This window comes from Martes martes (assembly GCF_963455335.1).
Source record: "Martes martes genome assembly, chromosome: 6".
NCBI lineage: Eukaryota > Metazoa > Chordata > Mammalia > Carnivora > Mustelidae > Martes > Martes martes.
In genome coordinates, this window is record NC_137893.1 from 74,392,750 (window position 1) to 74,417,442 (window position 24,693).

The window sequence follows — 24,693 nt, forward strand, 5'->3', positions numbered from 1 at the left end:
TGGTTGACAGTCTCTTCCTGCCACTCCCTCAGGGGGGCATGCTCTCCCTCTCTCTCTCTCTCTCTCTCTCTCAAATAATAAATAAAATCTTAAAAAAAAAAAAAAAGCTGATGCTCTTGGTACTTCAAGGACATGTGAAAGGGAGGTACAGGCGGTCTGAGCAACTCTCCTTCAGGGAACACTGCGGGTCTCAGAAGAACAATGGACCCCAGTGCAAAATTCTGAAACAAGCAACAGGGTTTGAATCGTTTTTTTAATATATGACAGATTCTTTGAGGTTGATCAGTAAAATATCCTTTATGTATATGGCTAGGATTTCAAAATCATGACACTTCAGCAGCTCATTTGTCTTGTAGTAGAGAAGCAGCTCCTGGAGACAGGGCTTGTGTTTGTCCTTGGAAATAAGGACAAACACGAGTTGGCAACCCACACTCTGTATTTTCGTCAGCTTGCTCTTCTGCAGGCCTATACCGTCAGCACTGTGTGAGGAGGGAAATCAATAAAAATCATCTCTCTCATTGCAGGAGGCCAACTGGAGACTGTTTCCTGGCTCTGGAACAAGTATCTGTCAGTCAGGGTCAGGGAGGTTTCTGTTGCATTCATCCGGGAAATCTCTTACACAGTGTAACGGCAAACTCAAAAGGCTTTGAGATGAGAAAACTAACACTCAGGCAACACTAAGGATGTGGCTCACCCAACTCAGTCATTAACTGAGACCCAGAACCAAGCGGAAAAAACAGACCCTAGAACGGCGGCAAAGCTACAAACCTCATCACCACAGGCCCCCTTTCTCAAGCAAGTCAAGCACTTCAGCCACAGGGCGCCATTTTGTCAAAAGCTAAAACTTCCTAAGAAGTCCTGATGTCCTCCTAAGGGATGGACACCATGGGGAGGGAGATTCTCCTATGTTCAAGTCCAGACTCTACAGCAAGGCACAGAAGTCCTTTGTGATCTGGCCCTCATTTCCTCTTCAGCTTCGTTTCTTCTCCTCATCCAATACCCTGAGCTGTAGGCAAGTGAACTACTTGAACTGTATCTAAATGTGCTTTTCCAGATGCTAATCCCTGTGCCTGGAACACCCTCCTTCCCTCCCCATCTGACCTCATCCAGCAACTTCCACTCCTTCCTTAGGAGTCTACTTACGTGTCATCTTCTCTCAGAAGTCTTCCTTCACCCAATTCTCTCCCACCCCTGTTTTAAATGTAGGTTTTATGGTTATTCAGGTATGGTGAGACCCATGGTCGGAAGACAATTGCCACCAAAATGAAAGTTTGGTCCTTGAAGTTCACAGAAGTAGAAGGCATGCCCCGCCAGGCAGGCAGGACCACACGGGGTTAGCCAGAAGACAAAGGGGAGTGGAGAGAAAAGGTGGGCAGGAGCCTTTACTGGAGTCTTATGGAAAGGATGGGCAAGGCTGGGTAAGTTGGCTAGTTTGAATAGTTTCAGTAGGCTCTGGGGTGTAGAGACAGGCCCTAGTCTCTAGCTGCCTGGTACCTGTCTCTGGGGTGATTAGGACAGGGAAACTGTGGCCCAGAGTAGAAGGGCAGAAAGGAGGAGAGAGTATCTGGACTGTCTGATTTGCATATGACTGGCACCCAGGCAGGGAGTCCCTTACTACCTCTAAGCATTGGCTGGCCCCAGGAGGAGCCACCCATCCAAGGTGGGCAAGGCCCCCAAACTCAAAATATCAGAAACATATGATTCGTATACCCTCCACTGTTAGAAGTGATTAAGTTCCTCTTATAGCCACCCTGGGATTCCCCTCTGAAAAGACTGGCCTCTATTTTAATTAACTCCTTACCTCTGTGTTTGCCAGCACCCCTAGCCCCTGGACTTACAAGCTGAGGACAAGGACAGTGTCTTTTTCATTGTTGAGAATGGCAATGAAGTACACAGAGATCAGTCTGACAGGTTCCACAGTCCAGCCCTTCGCTCTGAGGCACTAGGTGAGATCACCAGCCGCGGAAGGCCCCGGGACCACTCACAGCTGATGGAAAGGTGACATGTCTTCCCCCCAGAAACCTTATTCATTACATAGTACTTTGCCTTCTTCTTTCCTTAGGAACCCACTTAGCGTCATGCAAGTTCTTCTCTTTGGGTTCAAAAATGCCAGACTGAAGGCAAAATGAAGTTCTGTTGTTTTCGGGTTCTGTTTCTCTGAAACTAAGTGAAAACAAGCTAACAAAGGCAAAAGCAAAAAATAAATTTCATTCATTTTTATTTATTTTGCTCCAACAGATAAGACTGTTTGTAGAATTAAATGTCAAGGGACCTTATGACATTTCCTGGCAGGATTTCTGTGTGAAGCTTTCAACCAGTCAGTTTATTCCAAATTAGTAGGAGCTTCAGAAAAGGCTTTTGGTGGGTCCACAGCTGGAAAGAGGTTTTGTCATGAACTCTGCCAAATGAATAAGGACATATAAAAAGGGGCGGGGGAAACTGGGATTTTTGGCTCAACATTTTTTAATAAATGAAAAAACAAACAAAACTCCCAATTTAATTAAAATTTTCCCCATATTCTGGCCTACCCTGTAATTTTTATATCGCTGCCCAAAAGCTATTATGTAGTTACTTAAATAAGAGAAAGGAAAGGGAAGTATTTTTAATTTTAAAGGATAAGGATAAGAAAAAACTCTTGAGTTTTTCTTTTTCCACATCCTGAGTCCAAACGGTAGTAGCCTGGCTATTTCTTTAGCAGGTTTTTCTTAGCAGCAACTAACAATAGCTTGTCAGTTTCTTTAAGTCCTAACTTTATGACGTAACATGCTAACTTACACAAGAATGGAGTACATCCAGCCCTCCAGTTTGGGCAGAAGTACATCTCCCCCAAGCCAGTCCTGTTCTCTAGAGCTTCAAGTAACGCAACAGAGTAACTTCATCTCATTAGTAATTCGAGTAGAAATTTCTTGTAATAAACTTGGAATTGCCTGATCCAGTCTCATGAGCATTGGGTCCTGCCAATTCTCTTTGCTAAACACTCATATCATGCCGAGGGAGGAAATGCAACACAATGAACCCTGGAGCTTTGCAGTGGATCTTAACTCAAGTGCTTTTTTGTCCCATGCAGGGATCCACTGCTCCTCACATGTGCCATCACCGTCCGGCTTTGGTCTTGCAGCCTCAAGAGCGTGCCCGGCAGCTCTACAGGCCTGTTCAATAGGCTCCTCACGTTTAGGACGGCCAAACCTAAACACATCCTCTTTCCACCATCTTCTGTCACAGTGTGTATCATGCCGTCCACTTAGTCATCCAGCTGGAACCCTGGACATCATCCCTTACTCCTCATCCCTGTACCCAATCAATTACCGGGACCTGCTCATTTCACCTTCTAAATATTCTCCAACCAACCCTCACTACCATTGCTCTAGCTGTGATCTTCACATCTCTAACGTGGATGTCCACATCAGCATCCTGACTAGCATTCCAGCTTCTAAGTCTATCACCCACCATTCCAAACCACTACCATCCAAGTGAGAGTCAGACCAAACCTGATCCTACTGTGCATTCTCACTGAAAATACTGAGGTAATTCCCTGTCCTCCCCCAGCGTGGCGGGAGGGAGAGAGAAATCAGACATCCTCCTGCTGTATTCTCCAGCCTTGAGTGGCTGGTTCCCAGTTCACACTTCTGTGATTCTGAACTTCATGAAGCTCCCCTAGACACCATGCTCTTTCTACGCCTTGGCATCAACCGATCAGCAGGCAAGCCTTACAACACAGACAACAGGGAAAGTAGAGTAAGGCATAAAACTTGCACAGGGAACAGAGGTTACCACTAAAATAAAATAGAAAATTTGGAGTTTTTAAAAAACATTTTCTGGCGGGGCACCTGGGTGGCTCAGTGGGTTAAAGCCTCTGCCTTTGGCTCAGGTCATGATCCCAGAGTCCTGGGATCGAGCCGCGGCATCGGGCTCTCTGCTCAGCAGGGAGCCTGCTTGCTCCTCTCTCTGCCTGCTTCTCTGCCTACTTGTGATCTCTGTCAAATAAATAAATAAAATCTTAAAAAAAAAATTTTCTGGGATCCGGAGGAAAATGTAAAGAAGAGGTTAAGGGTAATGAATCAGCTGGAATTTTTATTTTCTTGCTTTGACCAGGAAGAGTCCTTTTGGACTAGATCACCACAGCTCCCTCTTTGGTGTTGGTTGTGCAAAGTTTTCACTGCCTGAGACTCCAGTTAGTGATCACCAGTTGTCTCTGAGTTTGAAACCTACCAGTTAAGACGCTGGTGTCTGACAAAGGACAAAACACTGCACTACTCTGAGCTAACTTTGGAGCAATGTACTGAGCCTTTCTGAGAAGGCTTGGTAAAGGACTGCCAGAGAAAACACAGAACAAATAGAGCAAATTTCCGAAGCTCAAAAATTCCAGATGCCTGTGGATGGTAGGGAGCATGGAAAGTCTATCAAACACTTTGACTATCGGCCCGTAGTTGAGTGGCTTTTGCAATAAAAGGTATAATACCATTGTCATACCAAATGGTCCAAAAAGCCAAACACTTGACACAGATTACTTTCAAGGGCTGAAGTAGTGTGGCTGGAGTCACCTGATTGGACTGGAACAGCAACACGTAACCTGAGAAAGTGTCAACAGCAGTGACGCATAACCAATAGCTCTCTGAGTGGGGCAGAGACCCGAAGGAATCAGTCTGCCAGGAGCATGCTGGACAATACCCCATGCAGTGTGGTCTCCTCGGCCACAAGGCAACCAGGTCAACTTTTGGCAGGAGTCACAAGTCTGGCAACAAATGGTAGCTCTGCCTCAGAAATACAGTACTTGGTTTGTCCTATCTACAATGGCGGATATGTTGTGGTGTTTGAGACAATGACGGGTCCAGGCAACAGGGAGAGCGATTTGGCTAATGCCTTCTCAATTGTTTTATTCTGGTTGTCTCATCAGAGAATGACCCAGACCATTCTCTCAGCAGCCACAATCCGTGTCCACTAGTTGTAGCCCCTAAAGAAGGTGCCTTTAATCTGCGAATCTCTGTTTTCCAAGTGACAGACCAAACCAGAGGTCATTAGTAGTCAATAAAAATATACCAAGGCTCAGCAAGGAGGGTACCAGCTAGAGCTATGAGAATAGCTTTGTGTTCTGCCCACTGACCCCGCCAACCAGCTCCATCTCCATTTCTGATATGTGGCACTGAGATGAGACAGCCAGAGCAGCCCTTGGAAGACCACTGGGCCAATCCAATAGTTAAAGAGGCAATTTGAAGCAATCTCCTAAATGCAACAACCTAAATGTATTTTTAAACCCCCAAAATGTAACCTTTATGAATCAAGGACGCCATTGAGTCAGTGCCTTTGTATTGGGCAATGGTATGAGAGATAAAGTTTTCTCCAAAGAGCTGTCACCTTTTCATGTTAATCCAGGCTGCCACTGGGGCAAAGCCAGCTGCACTTTTGAATAGGCCAATTCCATCTGACAAATGAGGCTCGTTGGGCCCTTCTTACCTTGGTAGTTATGAGTCTGTTTCATCTCCGCCACAATGGAAACAGGAGGTCAGATGGCTCCAGTGTTCAATTTTGGCAAAAGCACAGTAGTTTGCTAACAGTTTTTAGAGAAGAGGGGGTGGGCAGAGGAGGTGGAGACACTCTGTCTTTCAATGGTGCTCCCACATCCTCAGAAAGGCAGTCTAGGGTCCAGGGTGTCAGTACCTCCTTGGATATACAGAAATGCAAGATAGTTATGGAGAACGGTTTCCCCATAGGTGCAAGTTGTAGCAAAATAAAATAATGCAAAAGAAGAAAGTTTTGATGTTTGTGCTGGCAGCACTCAGACTGGTGCCAGCCATACTCCAGCCATAATTTACAAATAAATAAATATACATTTAAGGAGCTTCCACAGATTTCTATAGCTTACCAATACTGGTTTTGACCATCTTGATCCACTTCACAAACTCACAACACACTAGATAAAATATTTGTACAGTCCATCAAAACTCAACTCAAGCACCATTTACAGTTTTCCATTCTAATTTTCTCCAAAGCCTTTTATTTTCTTTTAAATTTGACTAATTTCACACATAAGCCCAGCTAATCTTCACTGCTGGATGTTAGACAAAATAGAGTTCTTCCAATAAGCCCTCAGGAGAGAGTCAGGAAGGCTTGATTAAAGGAGAGATTTTAAAGGCGTAGAGGTCAAAGCAGATTCCTTTTTAGGCAGTTCAGTTTGGCATCACTGCAATATTATCTTAGTAAGAAAATTCAAATTCTAGGACAAAAATATGCTGAATACATCCTAATATCCCAAGAAATCAGGCTAGCAGCTACAGAAAGCAAGACTGGCTTATCTTAACATTCATCTATTAAGTTCCATTTTGTTCCATGACCCAGGCTTCTTAAGAAACTGCCATGACAATTTAGCCTCCATCCCCCTAAGAGCCTGTCTTCAATGGCTTATGAAGGAAGGGATAAGAGCCAAATTCCAGGTTGGTCTCAGTTATGTCTAAACGTCAATTTGCTTATCCCACACAGTGAAACATATGAACATCCTGAGGCAGGCCTCTGTTAAGGAAATAGGGTCAGGTTCCCTAGTAAGCTTTTTCACCCCAAAGCATAGACAGGAATGTGCTGTCTGTATGATTCTATGGCTAGATAGAATCACAGATATGTTTATCATTCCATTACAATTCTTTACACTCTAGACCTTATGTTCTCAAACCACTCTGTTTTAGAGACGATCTCAGTGTTTTAGTAAAGTACAAACATCATCAGTCTAGTGTTATTGTGTCCGTGTGTATGTTCTGGATTAAGGCACTTTTTTTTGTTTGGATTACAAACCACATTACTTGATAAATATCTGAGAAAAATGGGAGTGGGTGAGTTGGAAATGAAAGTAGACTTCACTTATTCTATGAATACAATCCTTCTAAGAAAAAAGATTCTTAACAAGTGTTTAGTTTTCTAAATAACTTTATAATGGAGCAAAACCATGCTCTTGTAAAAAGAGCCAAAGTCCTTATTCTGTTATAATTTATCCCCTTTTGGTCAAACAGGAAAATCAACAATGAGGTCATCAATTTTCTCAGCAACACCCACCTCCATTTCCACCCCTATACTCCATTAATGAATTTATTTACTTATGCCCTGCTTTAGCTACAAAGAATTTTTTTCCTAATAGAACCATTAACATCAGCTTATTTCCACTGTGCTTTTTTTAGGGAGACTAAAATGGTATAGAAAGATCATTCCCCCAAAAAAGTTACATTCAATTTCTAACATACAAACATTATATTTAATTCCGTATTTCTTTGGATTATCAATACCTGATAATACTTCCAGCATAGGATGTCAGCAGTTCTCCTAACTCAAAACAACTGAGGCCTTTGATTCAAGAGCCAGATTTGCTTATATTGGCATCTAGATAATACAATCTTAATATCTAATTTCCTGATGCTAGAAAAAAAAGTCAAGCCCCTGCTTCTTTAATTTAATTATAAGAGTATAAAACATATTACCTCAAAAGCTGTTTCTAAGTCTCAAACTTCTAAAGCACATTTTTCATCCAATAATATAAACACATTCACTACAATGCATCTGGTATGTTAACTCATAATCGACTGTCCCAACAAACTTCTTTCTACTTGTAATCACCACTTTTCTTAAATATGAAGGGAATCTCAAATTTTGAGTGAGTTTTCTCCATAAGGAAATAGTGGTAATACTGACTTACCTCCCAGAATTTAAAGAGTTTGAAATGTTTTATTGCTCAATCTTTGTATTTAAAGAATTAGTCATAAGGAAGTTAGTGGTGAGCTGGCCAAAACCTAGGTCACCATGGGCGGGAAGTGGCTGAGAAACTTGTAGCAGATTTTAATTTTTTTTTTCTTTTTTTAATCTGCTGGCCACTCTGGCTAAACACACCAAAGACCATCCACTCCACCATTTCCTCCCAGCTATCACAGCAAAAACAAATCCCCACCAGAATGGATAGGAAAAATGTTACTTCTGATGAAACACCACCAAGGTACCCATCTGGATTTTATGGATATTTAATATGTGCCAGAAACAAAATGATAGATTTCGTCATATTATATACGTGAAATAGGCCAGCCAACAGACCACCTAGGGTTCACACACAGATTCCACTATAAATTCATACTACAGGACTATCCAAAATGTAGGCACTTTGCTAGGGGATATTCTCCTAGTAAGTGCATGAGGAGCATGCATACAACCAAAACACTCCTGGAAATGATCTGCTATAACTTACAAAGAAAGTAATAAGATCCTGATGCCAGAAAATAGTCTCTTTTTTTTTAGAATGAGTTGAGACCTCTGCTTTAAAATCAAAATTGGTTGAAAGTAATCAGGTTTCTTTTTCACTTCTAAGTACCAACTTCAAAATACTAACACACATTCACACTCTGAGTCTACCTACTGATATTTCGAGAATTGGAGACTGAACTTGATGATAAAGATGAGGAACTATTGAAACTCAGAAGTCCTCAATAGGTAGTAAGAAGAAATAATTTGAAATTTTTTTTTAATATTAGATAATTTTTAAGGACAAAGTGACTAAAGTAATATAATCTCTCCAGAACTATTTGGACTAATTTTTGTGATAAGCAAAAACAAAAACAAAAATGGGGCAAGGCTATAAAATCTCATATTCCTAATTCAGTCAGCTATAGAGTTGCAAACTCACCCTCCATATAACCTCAAAAAATTTTAAATAAGATGGTTTATAAACAGAAATACTGAAAATAAATTATCCTTGAATACTTTTAGATTTTTCCCAGTGTACCAAAAAAATCACATCCGGAATCCTAAACAAAACAATCACTGAAATGTTTGAGATCTGCTGCTGAGATGCAGGGTTGCAGGACAAGAAGAAAAGAACGACCCAGATGGCCTCCTCTCTCTCTCTCTCTGCTTGGGCAGGTCTTTTGGAGGCCCCAAGCCATGCAGATTCAAATTGGGAGTCCATAAAAGCCAGCAGTAACACTAAAATAATAATAATAGCATAAATAAAAATAGGCTATGGTTAGAAGGAGAGATCCATTTACTGCTACCCTGCTGAGATACATCTGACCACCAAGAACAGGAAAGCTATTAGCATCCTGATTTAATGGGTAGAGTGGTTTCCAAACAAGATATTTTCATGATGGACACAATGTAGACTCAGCAAAGTTTCTCCTTCAAGAAAAATATAGCTTCTATTTCAAAGAGCTCTGATTAGGCCTAATACCATTAGGGAACCATCAAGGACTTGTGTTGTTGTTTCTGCTCTTTAACTATCGGTTACTCTCTAAACCAAAAATTGTGGGTAGTTAATTTTACCAACAGTCAAAGTCTAGGAATGCAGGAGCAAGTCCAAGGTATAGACGAGCTTCAGATGTGGACAGGCTTCAAGGAGCTGGGGAGCTTTTCAGGTCGCCAGGTCCTAGGCTTTCTCCCCCTTGCCATTATCACTGTCATTACATACTAGCCTGGAATTCATTAAAAAAAAAAAAAAATCATTTCCTTTATCACCTCCCCGCTAAAAAGCAGTGAATACAACACAATTTTAGGAATCCTCAATAAGCTTTATTAGTGGCACTGTAAATCAATTACAATCAGAAACGAAATAAACAAACCCACTGAATGAATAAATTCTTAACCATGGTTAGTTAACTGCTTATAACATATTCGGCAGGTATCTGTTTAAAAAGTCAACAAAATCAGTTCTCCTTGCAAATTAATTATCAAAAATATAACTTTTCAATTTCCATAATACATGAAAGTACAAATATAAATTAAATAAAGTTCCAAAGACCACATACAACAAAATAATCTATAAAACAAAGCTAATTGTAAAAGAATTGTTCAATTTACTTTGTAGCTTTTATTTTGTTATATAAAATTATTTAAAAGAGTATATGTTATCTGTATCATACATGGACGTTCACATCCAGATGTCTTTCCTGTTAAATACTTACTCTTCCCATTGTCAAAATCTTAATTTTCACTCTTGGCTAGATTTCTCTTCCTTGGCAATTCTTTTTGTAACGCCACTGAAATATTTCTCACGGAAGGAATTATGACCTTGGTATAGGAGAAAGTGATCGCTTAACAGATGTGAATACTCGTCCCGGTTCTGGTTGGTTAGAAAATATAGAAAACAAAGATGTTTGAGTTATTTCTTTGGTTAGCTGGAAACCAATGCAGTTATTACTTTAAGCAAAATCTCCCCCCTCTGGGGCATGTTTGTTTTTCTTTATTATCTGAATTAGAAATACACCATCGCTCTGTATCTGTATCAAGCTTGCATATCCAAAAGTGTTTTCATCTGCTTCATCTCGTGGGATCCACACGACAATCCTCTGCACAGAGAGACCACATACTTTTTGCTGGAAAAACAGAGATCCAGCGAGGGCCAAAGAGAATCACCCCGGGCAACACAAGTCAAGACAACCAGGAGCATCTTCAGATTCACAGTTTAGCACAAACTGAAATCAACTGTGACTATAAGAATCATCACACCAGGAAGCTTCTACTCCAAAGATATTTAACAATAATTTTGTATGATGTCATACAGAGAAATGAAACTATCTGGAGGTATATCCATATTTAGTCCACGAAATAAACTATTCCTGGCAACTTTAACCACAGTAGATGAAGAGGTTAAACAAGTGATTTCCATACTTTAAGACATCAAGAGACGGGGAAGGACCGGGGCTCAGACTGATGTTTAGGCACTGGAAATACAAACCTGGGTTAGAATGTTCTACTTCATCCTAGGAAACTGAGGGCTAATGAGCTTCTCGTCCGATTTCACTAAGCCATCTCAAACTGTGAAAAAATCTAATCGGAAATAAAATCTCAAAATCTCACTTCCTAGGTACTTCTATAAATTCAGATTCTACTGCATGTAAATTGATGTGATTTTGAGAACAAATGTAAAGACACAATTAGAAAATACAAAGCCTAATTTTTTAATCTAGGTTTCAGTATCAAAATGGTACCTATAAATATATCTGGAACACAACAATCTTCAAAATATTTTTACATTTTTCCTTATTCCCGTATGAGATGAGTATCTTATCTTTTTCCTCATATCTAACACTCAATAAAAGCCCAGGTGCAGTAAAATTACATTGGCTGATTTGTTTTTTCAGAAACGATTTTGCCACAGATATTAAAAAACAAACAAAAAAAATCACACAAAACCCAAATTATTAAACCTGCCCAGATTTCCAGATTCATTACAAAAAAAGAAAAAAAGGCCTTCCCTGTGGCAGCGTTCTGCCATTCTGTGTTGAAGCCTGCGTTTCATTTCACTTATCCATAGGATTCTACTTTCCTCTCCTAAGAATTTTGTTGGTTCATCTCTCTTACTCTCTCTGCTATGAAGGCTTCATTCTCTTGTGAGTTTCCTTATTATGTTTCTCGTGGTCTCAGGAAGAACACAGGACAACTTGCGTTGTCACCCCCACCACCTTGGACTGGAACCCCTTTCCCATACTCCTGCTGTGCCTAGTAGCTCCCCATTTGATCAGTAGCTCAGCCAGCTCAGTACAGGAATTAGTGAAAAGAAAAATACTACCCTAGAGATTGTAAGAAGTAACACCATCCATTTTCTCTGCACAAGGAGAAAAAACTACCAGGCCTGAGGCACTTTATGACCCAAAAGCAGGTATAGGGCTACTTATGTACCAAGCATTGTTCCAAGCACTTTATATACACTGACTCATTCAATCCTTACAATGACAGTGTAAGAACAGCCTACAGTTGTCTTCACTTTACAGATGAGGAAACTTGAGGCACAGAAAGGTTAACTAGCTTGCCCACAGTCACACAGCTCTTGAGTTAAAAAGCCAAGATATAAATACATCTCCAGAGACTGAGCTCTTAACCTGCATGCTGTATTGCTTCTAACAATGACACCATTAAAAAAGTAAACCATGAGAATAAAGGTAAAGTATCAAATTTTTAAAATACCACTTAAATTTTATGACACTAAGTATATTAGTGCCACTAATATACTTATATATACTTTATACACTAACTATAAACTCCTGCAAGCACATGAAAACATGCCAATGGTTACTAACTTCAGGCTATATAATTTCCAAAAGATAAAAGATAAATCTGATTAACCTGTAGGTATACGATTAAGGAATACCAAATGAAACGCAGCATTTACTAGGTATTTATTATGGGCCAAAAACAGTACAAACGTTTTATATAAACCCATCAGCTCTCAGAGAGAAGTACACTACTACTAGCATCCCCCACAGATGAGGAAGTAAAGAGTACAGGCCCAAGAGAGCACAGCTGGTAAGTGATAAGGATTTAGACATACGTCTACTTGACCCCTGATACCATACTCTTAACTGCAACATAATGAGGATTTCTCCAAAAGAGCTAACTTTTTCCTCAACTCAAGGAGTATCTGTGGGGATCCAGATGATAAACTAAGGCTTTGACAGCTGAGCTGCCTACCCACAAAGCAACAGAACTGGATCAGAAGTCTTACTAACTTAGTGCTAGCAACTAAGAGGATTATTTTAGTGAAACAAGAGGATAATTTCAAAGCAAAATTTTTATACCAAGAGAACATCTAGGGAGCCACAAGGATGCCTGAGAGATACCATAATCCTATGAGTGTCATCAATTTCAGAGGAAGATTCTAGTCTGGTCCACATCTCAGGACTGTTTAAGGACAGCAGCAATATAGAACAATCCAGCATTTAACCTTGGCTTGCACGTTTCAACTTTCATCAAAAGTCTGACTCAAAAGAGTCAGCTGAAAGGGATATGACATCATCCGCTCCTCTAAGTATTCCAAATTCTATCCCTATATCAAATAAGATCTCCAGAAAACGTGTCCACTTCCTGACCTACCTTAGCTTCATCCTACCAAAAATGTTACTTGGTTACACTTTAGAGCTCCATCCAGATGCCGACATCTCTCCGGCTGCTTGACTTCTCCTCACAGCTCGGTGCGTCATTCTCCACCGGGGCACTAAAATTAGAAGCCTGGGTCAAACGCCTCTTCCTCTTCCTCTCACATTGAGTCAGACCTCGAATCTTCCATTCTGCATCCTAAATGTCTCAAATCCACTTCTCTCGCCCACAATGTTGGTAATGAGTTTCAGCTTCATTGTATCTTCCTGCCTTCCTCCCCTAAAAGGCCAGTCGCCATGCCTTCAGCGGCTCCCTCTCCAGTCTATTTTCCTTACTGAGACCAAACTCAACTTGTTCAAACACAAATCTAATATGTCAGTATTTCTGGCTAAAATCCAAATGGGTTCAAACTCTCCCCAATTCTGAGGCTTTCCCCTCACTGTCTGGGATGAGTGTCAACTGCACCATCAGGTTGCTGAATACCCTCTCCGTTTCCTCTGCCACACTGGAGAAATCAGGCAGTGAGGTCCTTCCCAGGTCTGCCTTCTGTCTTTTCTCCTCCCTGTGACACCTCCAAGCCACACACGATCACCTCTCTGTCAAAATGCATTGAAGACTACTTCAGGGAATGTTCTGGAGCTGCAGTGGTAAAGATGAGAAGATAGATTCCAACGTGCAGGCTTAGAGTAAGACATTTGAGGATGGGCTGGAGACTGACTGAGGCTCAGTTGCTTGTGGGTCTAGACCACCTATGCTGCCAATTACACAGCTTGCCGGGGGGAAGCAAAGGTACAAGACAAAAGCTGAAACACAATGGGAGATAGGCCTCCCCATAGACCAAAGAGACAGCTTAACAAAATAGCTTGTCTTTGACCTAAAGGACATAAACAGGACAAACTGGTGATAAAAAGCAGAGAATATGGACGATCAAAGTAAGAGACCAGAAATGAACAACAGGAGCCTGGAAAACCCAAAAGGAGTAATTACAACCTATGCTAATTAATGGTTATCAAGAAAACGTACTACCGGGGCACCTCAGTGGCTCAGCTGGTTAAGTGTCTGCCTTCCGCTCAGATCATTATCCTGGGATCCTCGGATCAAGCCCTGTGCCAGGCTCCCTGCTCAGTGGGGAGTCTGCTTCTTCTGCTCCCTCTGCCCTTCATCCCTGCTCAAGCTCTACTACTTTTTCGAATAAATAAAATCTTTCAACAAAAGAAAAAGAAAACATTTTACTATGTATGGCATATTTATCTGAGTAGTTTAGATCTCAAGACTTCCTCAGAATAGAGTAAAAGTAAAATAAGCCCCTACCAGACCATATATTCAGTGGTACAGGGACCTAGAGGCAGAGAACTACATGCTCCTGGAAAAAGTTAGGAAAGGCTACAACCTTAGAGATGCAACCTCTGGGAGGAAAAAAAATTCCTATTTTATCTCTCCAGGAGTACAAAATAATCAGTGTGAGGTATGTGTTTGGGTCCTATGCTGGAATGCCTTCTTCTGAAAGGCTGATCGTGAAATAAGATATTCATAACAAAATCTCCTGGAAAACCCAAAAGCTCCAAATCTCTTGTGCAGTCAGAGATCTGGCAAGAGCTGCTCCATTACCTAGTAGCACTAAGTCTTGCTTCAAGGTAAGCGAGACACCCCAGGAATGTCAGCTACCACTTACATCTAAGTGGAAACATCATAGTTCATAAAATGTTCCACATGAAACATTCGGTATTACCTATAGTCTATCACATATTATCACATACATGTCATACATGTAAATACCATACACCTGTGAACAATACACATTTAAAATATATCCTTTCCATATGAAATCTACTATTTGCAACTGTTCAGAATTTAGGTTACCTTGATGCTGAAGAAAGCGGCAAACTTGATTGGTTTTTTTCTTTTTTCTTTGATTCTATCTTCAGTTTATCAGGGCTCACACTTGAGATGATGATATTCAACTCTACATATTTTTCATCACCTTTTCATGACTCCTCTCTATTCACATTCCCTGCCCATCTCAACCAAGAATATCTGCAGATTTTTTTTTCAACTCCGTATCTTGAAGACCAAAGTGCTAACTAAAAGAAGAAGAGTATCCTCAAGCAACACAACCCTTGATATCCCTCATATGTCAAGCTCAAGCTTGCCCCAGTGTTTGACTGCTGGTTTCCATAACACTTCCAAATCTCTCTAACACTATCAGTCTTTGTATCATCTATGTATCCTGAGACCTGAGTTCTGCCAGTTATTAGTAAGCAAGAAAATACTTCATGGAAAATAAAAACACACAAAGACTTAGGAAATGCCCAGAGAGAAAACTATGGCAGTGAATAATTACAGACTATCCTTCCCAAATTTCATAACTACCAGTTAAATTTTGGAGCATGTCAGTAGTTAAGGAGTTATGATTAAAATATTAAGATTATTGATTACACTATTTCTTAGATACTCACCATCTAAAAAATTTTATTGCTGAGGTATAGTGGATACACAGTGTTATATTAGTTTCAGGTGAACAACATAGTGATTCAACAATATTATACATTACACAATGCTCACCACAGTGTTTATCACCATCAGTCACCACACATGACAATATTATTGACTATACTCCCTATACTGTACATGTCTTCATTTCCATCACCTATTTTATAATTGGAAGTCTGTATCTCTTAATCCCCTTCACCTATTTTGCTCATCCCCCCATACCCACTTTCCCTCTGGTAACCACCAGTTTGTTCTCTGTATTTAAGAGTCAGTTTGGGGGCACTTAGGTGGCTCAGTCGCTAAGCGTCTGCCTTTGGCTTGGGTCATGACCCGAGGGTCCTGAGACTGAGCCCCACATTGGGCTTCTTGCTCAGCGGGGAGCCTGCTTCTCCCTCTCCCACTCCCCCTGCTTATGTTCCCTCTCTCTTTGTCTCTCTGTCAAGTAAATAAATAAAAATCTTAAAAAAAAAAAAAGTCCATGTGTTCATTTGCTTTTCAGATTCCACAGCTAAGTGAAATCATATAGTGTTTGCCTTTCTCTGTCTGATTTCACTTAGCATAATACCCTCTAGGTCCATCCATATTGTCATAAATGGCAAAATCCCGTATTTTTATGGCTACATAGTATTTCATTGTACATATACACCAGATCTTCTTTATTCATTCATCAACTGATGGATTCCTGGGTTGCTTCTGTGCCTTGGCTATTGTAAATAATGCTGCAATGAACAGAGACTGTGTGTATATCTTTTTGAATTCATGTCTTTAATCTCTTTGGGTAAATACCCAGTAGTGGAATTACTGGATCATATGGTATGTGAGGAAAATCACTGTTTTCCACAGTAGTTGCACCAATTTACATTTACCACCATCAGTGCGTGAGGGTTCCTATTTCTCCACATCCTTGCCAACATTTGCTATTTCTTGTCATTTTGATACTAGTCATTTTGACTGGTGTAAGGTGACATCTCATTGTGATTTTGATTTGTATTTCCCTGATGATGAGTGATATTGAGCATCTTTCCATATGTCTGTTGGGCATCTGCATATCTTTGGAAAATGTCTAGTCAGGTCCTCTGTCCGTTTTTTAATCAGGTTGCTTTTTTTCTGGTGTTCAGCTTTATAAATTCTTTATCTATTTGAGATATCAACACCTTACCAAACATACTGTTTTTTTATAACACTTTCTGCAGGAAAATCTGTACTAGCCTCAGATGGCTATATAATGGAATTATACTGCTTTCAAACCTATCACTTAATCTTGAAAGATAAACAGCATAAATTTGACAAGAAATAACAAGTTCTGATTCAAGAAAGCAACTTATATTTACAACTGTTTTACAAAAGTCAATTATTTTCTGCACCTTTTCCTAGAAGATCATTATGTAAATTTTGCAGATAAGGAAATGGAAACTGAACCAGTCTAAGTTGTCTGTCACAGATCACACAGTCAGTAGGTAGCATTTGCAGAATTATAGCCTAGATCAGACTTTGAAACCCATGCTTTTTCCATCAAACTTCTTTTTTTAGTAGAAATTATATCTAAACAATAGTTAAAGAGTTAACTTCCCACATGATAGATTAGTGGGTCATTCAAAGTGGAGTTTGACAGAGGACATTCCTCACGGTACAGCAACATTATGGTAGCATGTATTTCTGATCTAAGCTTTTAGACAAAACCCCTTTAACCACTGTCCCACCCAGCCAATTTCCTGTCCTATCAGTACTGCTAATTCTAAACATAAACCACTCGAGGAATTTTAACACAATCGCCAAAGAAACCTTACAATTGGTAGTGTACTTTTGTGTGTATACTGCCCTCTGCTGGCTGAAGTAGATAAATCATTCCTTAAGGTATTTCCTGATGTGGGTTAATGATCATTAAAGGACAGTTGACTGTACATCTGACCATCAGTCCCTCCCTGTTTTTGAGTCCTGCCTGCTGTAAACATCTAGTCACAGAGCACCACCATGACCATGACGGCCATCTTTCGTCAGGAAACATTAGCATTTATTCACACCATTTTATTTTTTAAAGGATGATGTGGAAATATACAAATACAAATCCACCTTGGATACTCTAAAGTATATCACTGTCCTCCATGTCCAACCTAGAACTGCAAATTATCTTCTAATCAAAGAAAGAAAAAGTAGATAAACTAGACCTTGTTCAAGTTAATCCTTATTCAAGTTATTTATTTTTACAACTCTACATAAAAGAGGAAGGAACAAAAAAGACATTAAAAGGAAAGTACTTCAGCCACTTATAATTTAATAATTTTTAATCTCAATGGGAATAAATTCTCAAGAAAAGAAACAATATTGTATGTTTTGCAGTAACATTTGAGGCGGATACTTTAAATGGAAATAATGATACCCTGAATTATACGGTGAGAATAGATACATGAAAGAGTGTTTCTCAAAGTGGGCATCATAAATCACTCAGACTTTAAAGGAACTAAAGATTCTACATTGAGAAATCCACTTAGGTAAAACCATCCTTCTGATTACTGCTTTCTCCAAGAAACCTGCCATTCTTTGCTATCATCTCCTCCTTAAACAGAGGGAAGGTGTTATGATTTTCCACAATATGGTGAATTCGACTACTTTTTTGGTTTGCTTCTCATTAGAAATGAGGCCTAGGTATTGAGGGACTCAAATGTTTTGTAACTTTTTTGATTTTTGAAGAGCGATGTCAGGGTAATGACAAAATTCTGTGTACTTTCAAACAGAAAACTTTGAACGCTAACTATCTATTCCTACTCTTCCTTCAAGTAGATTATTTAAATATTATTGAATTTGTTTGGTTTTAATTCCAGAGGACCTCAAATAATCCCTGAACAGTTACTAGTCATTCCATTAGTATTTGTTGAATTGAGTAAAACTGTCAAGATCTGTGAATTCACAGGGCTTATATGCAAGTGGAAGACAGACATTTAAGAATATATACCCAAACATATACTTAGCATTACTAACTGTGACTAAACACTGGAAAGAAAGGGTTACCATAAGAATATGAGACAGCTAGCTAGATGGTGTAAAGAGTATGGACAAAAAAGACTTCCCTAAGAACTAGTACCTACCTGAGAACTAAAAGAGAAATTAAACTTATAGAAAGAGAGGGGAAGAAAACACTGTAAGGAATACAAGAGAGGAAACTCAACATGCGAAGACTCTGAGACAAGAAAGAGAGAATACACTATGGGACCTGAAGACAGGCCAGTGTGGCTAAGAGTCAGGCAACAAAAGCAAAGGTGACACACAATGAAATGGGAGAGACAGGCCAGAAATAGACCACGCTGGCCTTAAAGCTTATGGGAAGGATTCTGCATTTCATTCTAAATTCCACAGAAAGTCCTTGATGACTTTTAAGCAGGGGAGTTTCTTTTATTTTTTTTAATCTTTTTTTTTTTAAGATTTTATTTATTTATTTGACAGACAGATCACAAGTAGGCAGAGAGGCAGGCAGAGAGAGAGAGAGAGAGAGGAGGAAGCAGGCTCCCTGTTCAGCAGAGAGCCCGATGTGGGGCTTGATCCCAGGACCCTGGGATCATGACCTGAGCCGAAGGCAGAGGCTTCAACCCACTGAGCCATCCAGGTGCCCCAAGCAGGGGAGTTTCAATACCTATTTATATTCTGGAGTCAGATGCACTAACAATGTGCCATGAGATCACAGAGCTTACCTATGTACATTCTTAAAGATACTCTGGCTACTGTGTAGGAAATACAATGGCAGGAGAAAGCGCAGAACCAGGGAAGGCAGCTGGGAGACTGCAAGAGCAGTAGCCTAGGAAAGCCCCCAAATGCTTCAGGAGGAGAGGGGAAAGGAGAAAAACATATGTAAAAAAACTATCATCCACTCCATTATCTCAACCCAGATTTCTGGAAGTTATCTTAACACCTGTCACCCTCCGCCCAATTATCCAATCAGTCATCAAGTCCTATCTTGTCTACCTGCCCAAGAAACTCTGCATTCTATTAACTCCTCTACAATCTCCAATTCTACCTTTTTTAGTTTATAGCTTCGTCATCTTTGCATGATGTCAGGAGCCTCCACACTGGTACCACAGGTATCTTTCCACAACTCAAACTTGCCTGCAGAAAACACCAACTTCTGCCACTCTTCTAGCTAATAACCCTCATGGCTTGCCATCACCAAAAAGATAAACTTGAAGTTCTTTGGTACGTCAAGACCTTTAGGAGCAGGCATTCTTTGGGGTTCAACTTTGCTTCCAACCAATCATTCCCCCCACCCTGAATACTTAGTATTTCAGTCATGCTAAAATGTCTAGGGATTACTGAATGTTCCACAGTCCCTCTCATGCCTCTGTACCTTTGCTCAAAAACTGGCTTCCTCTCTTGGCTTGAGCACCATTTTCTAAAGTAGATGCTCTATGGTGTTCACATAGCACCTTGCACAGATCACTACAAAACCAAACACATGAGGCTGGAATGAGTCAAGTGACCATTTCTCTTACGTGCAAGGCTCTCTAAGGATAAGGACTATGACTTAACTCAGTTTAGCCTCACCACCTTACACAAATGGTCCCATAAACACATGATGAGTGATGAAAACCAGGGCTTTCCCCTCAGGGAACATGTAATCAAGTCAGGGAAAGAAAACATACAAAAATACGAGAAGTACATGAATGTAAAAATCATTAAAACATACAGTTTTGTTTCTCTTTCTCACAGCACCTTTTATAAAATTTCATCTGTCCTCAAGACCTTACATTAATATGTTTATTCACCCCTAGCAAAAACTTACAACCTTTTTTACAGAGAAAAGGGGAGTCATCATGTATGAGTTTCCTCAACTTCCTTGCCCCTCACCCCATCCTCTACTACAGACTGAATCCCCCCAACCTCATCCTATACTATAAACAACTCCCTGCTTCACCTCTCACATCACCCCCATCCACATTCTGACTAATGCCAAAGTTCTCTCTCACTGTGTCCTTTTACTGCCAAAAGAAGTTACTTTTATAGAATCCCCCAGACTTTGATGAAAATACCTGAGGATAATCATCAATGTATAAAATTACATTTAAAAACAAGACATATCCCCTAGAAAAGTGTCATTTTGGGAATTAAGCTGTAGAAGACCACAGCCATTCGTAAGAAATCCAAATGGTTTCTGTTATAATTATGGGTCAGGTTTAAGTTGTCCTTTTTTACTTACTGACAGTTCCTGATAGTGAGATAATGATTTCTTCTACCTCACTAGTATTAACCTTAAGTCATTTATATTCTCAGAGTGACAGCAGTTTACATAAAACAGCAGTTTCATTGCAAACAACTGAGTACAAATGGCTTATGAAATTTATTCTATGATAAGTGAAAACCAATGATGCTGTCATCACAGTGAAAGCCACCAAACTAACAACGCTCATCTAACTTTGTCAAGAAAGACTCACTCCTGTATTCTTAAAATGGATTAAGGCTATGATATACATTCTTACATAACGTAAGAGGAAGAAGGCAAAGAGATGGAAGAGAAAAACAGTGAGTACATTCTCTTTCTTGTAATCAGTAGAGAGTGAAATGAAAGGTAAATGACAGTGCTGAATATAAGGGGCCTCAGTTCAGCGTCAGGGTAATGACCCATGTCCGGCTTTTGTTTAAAAATCCTGCTCCCTTTATCAAAGCTTCCCACTGTTCTACATCTGGTACTGGACAGTAGCTATAGAAACCACTTGTGCTAAAGTTATACAACTATAAACAGCACTAGGCCATTTGCAAACCAAGGACAAGCAGGTCAAAAGTCTGGCATCCAATACTATAAAGAGAAACCTCTAGCTTTATTCTTAGTGGGACCAAGGTAAGTGGAAATCTTTATCCCTAAATTAGGTATTCATATATAATCTGTACTTTAAAAATTTCATTTTTCTGCAAGATATTAAGTTACCTATAGTCTATTAAAATATTTTAATATATTAAAAATTGTCATTAAGTTCTGAAAATGAGTAACATTTTGTGATTCAACTTTGACATCAGGCACTCAGCACATAATTTATTTCTAACTGTAAAAAGATCATCATGGATATTTATGATATCATGGCAACAGAGAACTAGAAGTACTTTCTACATGGTCTCCATGGAAAGCTACATTAACTTTATAAAATTCAAAACTTAACCTCAAATATTAAAAGAATACAGAACTGACACACCAGATAAAAATGAAACAACTTATTAGTTCCTAGATCCAAATATTTAATTAAAACTAAGTACATAGCAAAGGATGAGTACTAGACCAAAATATATACTAGCATGCACATACATGTTTTTTTGCTTTGAGACTACTCTCCTAGTTGACTTTTTTAAACTGTCACCATCCATTAAAAGAAAAATTAACAAAAATACACATGCATTTACATAATGATCAAAACAAGCAAAATTAATTTGCTTATAGATCAATTCAATAGCAATAACATTACAAAGGAAAGCAAGAAAGTGATTCCTATAACATATCACAAATAAAAATACAAAAAAAAATTAGTAAGTAGAAAATCTGTCATTCAAGAATTTTAAAAGAAGTTCCAGAGGATCATACAGATTCCACATAAAAAATAAACTTCTTATTTCCCTAAACCATTCATATGTCAGGACTCCCAGATCAAACTTGTATTTTGCAACTGACCTCTAAGATTCTATAATAGGACATGAGTATATTAAAGACTGTTTTACTATCATAGCTTCAAAATATGATCATTACAGCTGGAGCATAATGACAGATGCTCTCTACCTTCAGAAAACTGCATTTTTCCTGCAAATAAAAGAGATATATACTAGAATCCAGGTATCTTAAATGATTACCTACCTAGAGCAGGTAGGGGATGAACATTTGCTTTTTCTTGGTTTACCAGAAACAATAATTTAAAACCATCATGACAGTATTAACAAAATACCCACTTTGTTTGGCAAAAATCATTTAGTTGAAGATATATAAAAGAAAAAGTCAAATGTTGACCCTTTAAGATTTACATTCAAGGAGAAGTACCAATTGCATTACAGCTAAGCAAGCCATTCAGAACAAGATAACATGAGACAAGTAGATGATGTGATCCTTTAAAGTTCATTCAACATGATACGCAGCATCCCCAGGCTTCTATCTACTCTTAAAAGCCTTTTTCAAAGATCTCAAGCCAAAACATAATTTATAGATAACACAAATAGTTTCTTTATGACTTACTATTAGAAATAATTTTTTAAAAGAGTCTTTCTTGGCCTTTCTCTCTCTCATACATACACATCTGGATGGTAATGAATACTGTACTATGTTACAACCTCCATTAAATTTCACATCTAATTATCTTGTTCTTACTTAGTATCACCTGGTCTTATTTTTCTCACTGATAAATGAAGCAGCGTCTCCTTCCCACTGGGCACATTCTATGATTGAAATACTTCACACTTAATCACTAATCTTTCATATCTCTAATCGAAAGGAAAATATTCACTGTCCTGGCATGAGATAGGCAAAAACCAAAATATTTCGGAATGAAAGGTCAGCCAGAGAGAACCACCTTTAATTCAGATAGCTGCCAAAACAAGTGACCGTTAATTCTGAGAACAGATAAATCATAACAAAATAGACACAAGCATTATGTCAGCAAATCATCAGTTCATGACTAGCAGCACTACTGTCATTCTAACATGTAAACTACTTTTCACAAAGACTAATTTCTTCTCCTTCAAGTCATCCATAAGTCATTTTCTTGAACAAGAGACCTTAGTGTCTCTTCTCTCCCTTCCTCATTTAAAATATGTTAATGGTTCTTTCTCTCTCCAGAGCTTTAAAATCTTCTGGTCCTTAAGTCAAATCCCTCAGTTTTGGACATTCTGATTAATGAAGCATTCATCAGCTTCATGTTAGTGGACTCTTCATTCAATCCAAAATTTTAAAAATTAACATTAATTCTCATTACCTGCCACTATGACTGCCTAATACTTCCTATTTTAAATCATCTGAACTATACTGACTAGCTTACATAATATAACTGTAGTCTACATTAGTGTCCATATAATACCTAAAATTCAACTTACCTATACTTCAGTACTTCTCAAATCACAGCATGTCAGGGAAACAAGCCACAAAACAAACAGGGCACATGACGGCCCATTTAGTGCAACGGCAACTTAAGATACTTTTTTTTACACTTAAACATACTACAGAATAGACTTTAAAAGCTGTATGAATGTAAGAAAGTCTCAAAAATGGCTACTTTGGATGCTCTTTCATTTGTCCAAGAATACTATTGGAAAGGCAGACAGAGTACTGTTTTAGGTGATTTTCACTGACAATGTAATATTCTGGTCCATCTGGACAACTCTGGAAATTGGCATTTTTTTTCCAATGGAATTTATATGAGGAAAATGTTTTATAGGAGTATGCACTGTGACCACAACTATATACAGCAGCATCAATTACATATATCAACAGGAAAAATGGATTCTGGTAAAACAAATCCCATTCTACCATGGCGCCATTAACAATGAGAAAAAATGATCTTTAAAAGACACTAGAAATATGCCACTCAAGAATATTTGCCTTTTAACCTTGGCATATTCCAAAAGCAGAAACTGTCTTGGTAAAGAGGCAACATGATGCATTAAAAAGGTCAAAGAATTTCAAGTACAAAGAAGAGTTTTGGTCTCAACTCAGCTACTTTTTAGTCTCTAAAATTAGCAAAATAACACCATCAGATGAGTATGAAAGCTCTGTGAACAGTAAGTAGCATTAAGCATTCCCTTCTCTTTCAGACTGTATCAACAGTCTGAATCAATGGCTTCTCTTATCAGGTGTTTTCATTAATATGGGTAGCAAAAATTATGTTCAACAAGCAAGTCTAAATACTATAGTAATAATGAAAAGATACAAAATTTTATAAAATACCTACATTCTTTAGATAGTTCTCTCATTTATCACTTAAGTTTACATTCTAAAAGGAGAGAGGGAGAACACTTTATAACAATGTATCAAGTGGGTCAAAAGTTATACTTAAGTTAAACCTAGTAAGTGACAAACCCAAAATGCAGAAAGACAGTACACAAGAGTGTAAAAATGTACAATTAATAGTTTCCCACTGCCAAAGTCAACAATGCTGAACAAGGCTGAGAATAATTTTTTAGACGCGTAGCAGAACTGTTTGACAATTTTATGTCATCACTTGAATTATAAAGGACTAGGATCTTGAGGCAATTACATACAGTCCTTTCCATACAAACAGAAGGTAGAAATGAAACGATTAATTCAAAACCAAACATGATTAATTTAACATGACAGTATTTTCAGTAATAGTACACTGCATACTAGTTAAAACTCATTAATGAAATTTGATCTTATAAAGTGAAGGCTGTTTCAAAAACTTA

General features: G+C 38.8%; 1 protein-coding gene across 3 annotated transcripts in view; it reads right to left on the bottom strand.

The window, feature by feature from the left end:
* Window positions 1-7,834: 7,834 nt before the first annotated feature.
* The window catches only part of TRMT11 (tRNA methyltransferase 11 homolog), a 65,906-nt gene continuing 49,047 nt past the window's right edge, over window positions 7,835-24,693 (bottom strand). Inside the window, exons 13-14 of one of the 3 annotated variants that reach the window (XM_080806986.1) lie at window positions 9,921-10,078; window positions 7,835-9,431 (exon numbers count right to left, since the gene is read on the bottom strand). In XM_080806986.1, coding sequence (XP_080663112.1) covers window positions 9,947-10,078 — 132 coding nt within the window. In that variant the 3' untranslated portion in view covers window positions 7,835-9,431; window positions 9,921-9,946. Of the gene's footprint in view, window positions 9,432-9,509; window positions 10,079-24,693 lie in introns of those variants that run through there. The other 2 variants (XM_080806987.1, XM_080806985.1) reach the window with 2 other exon arrangements.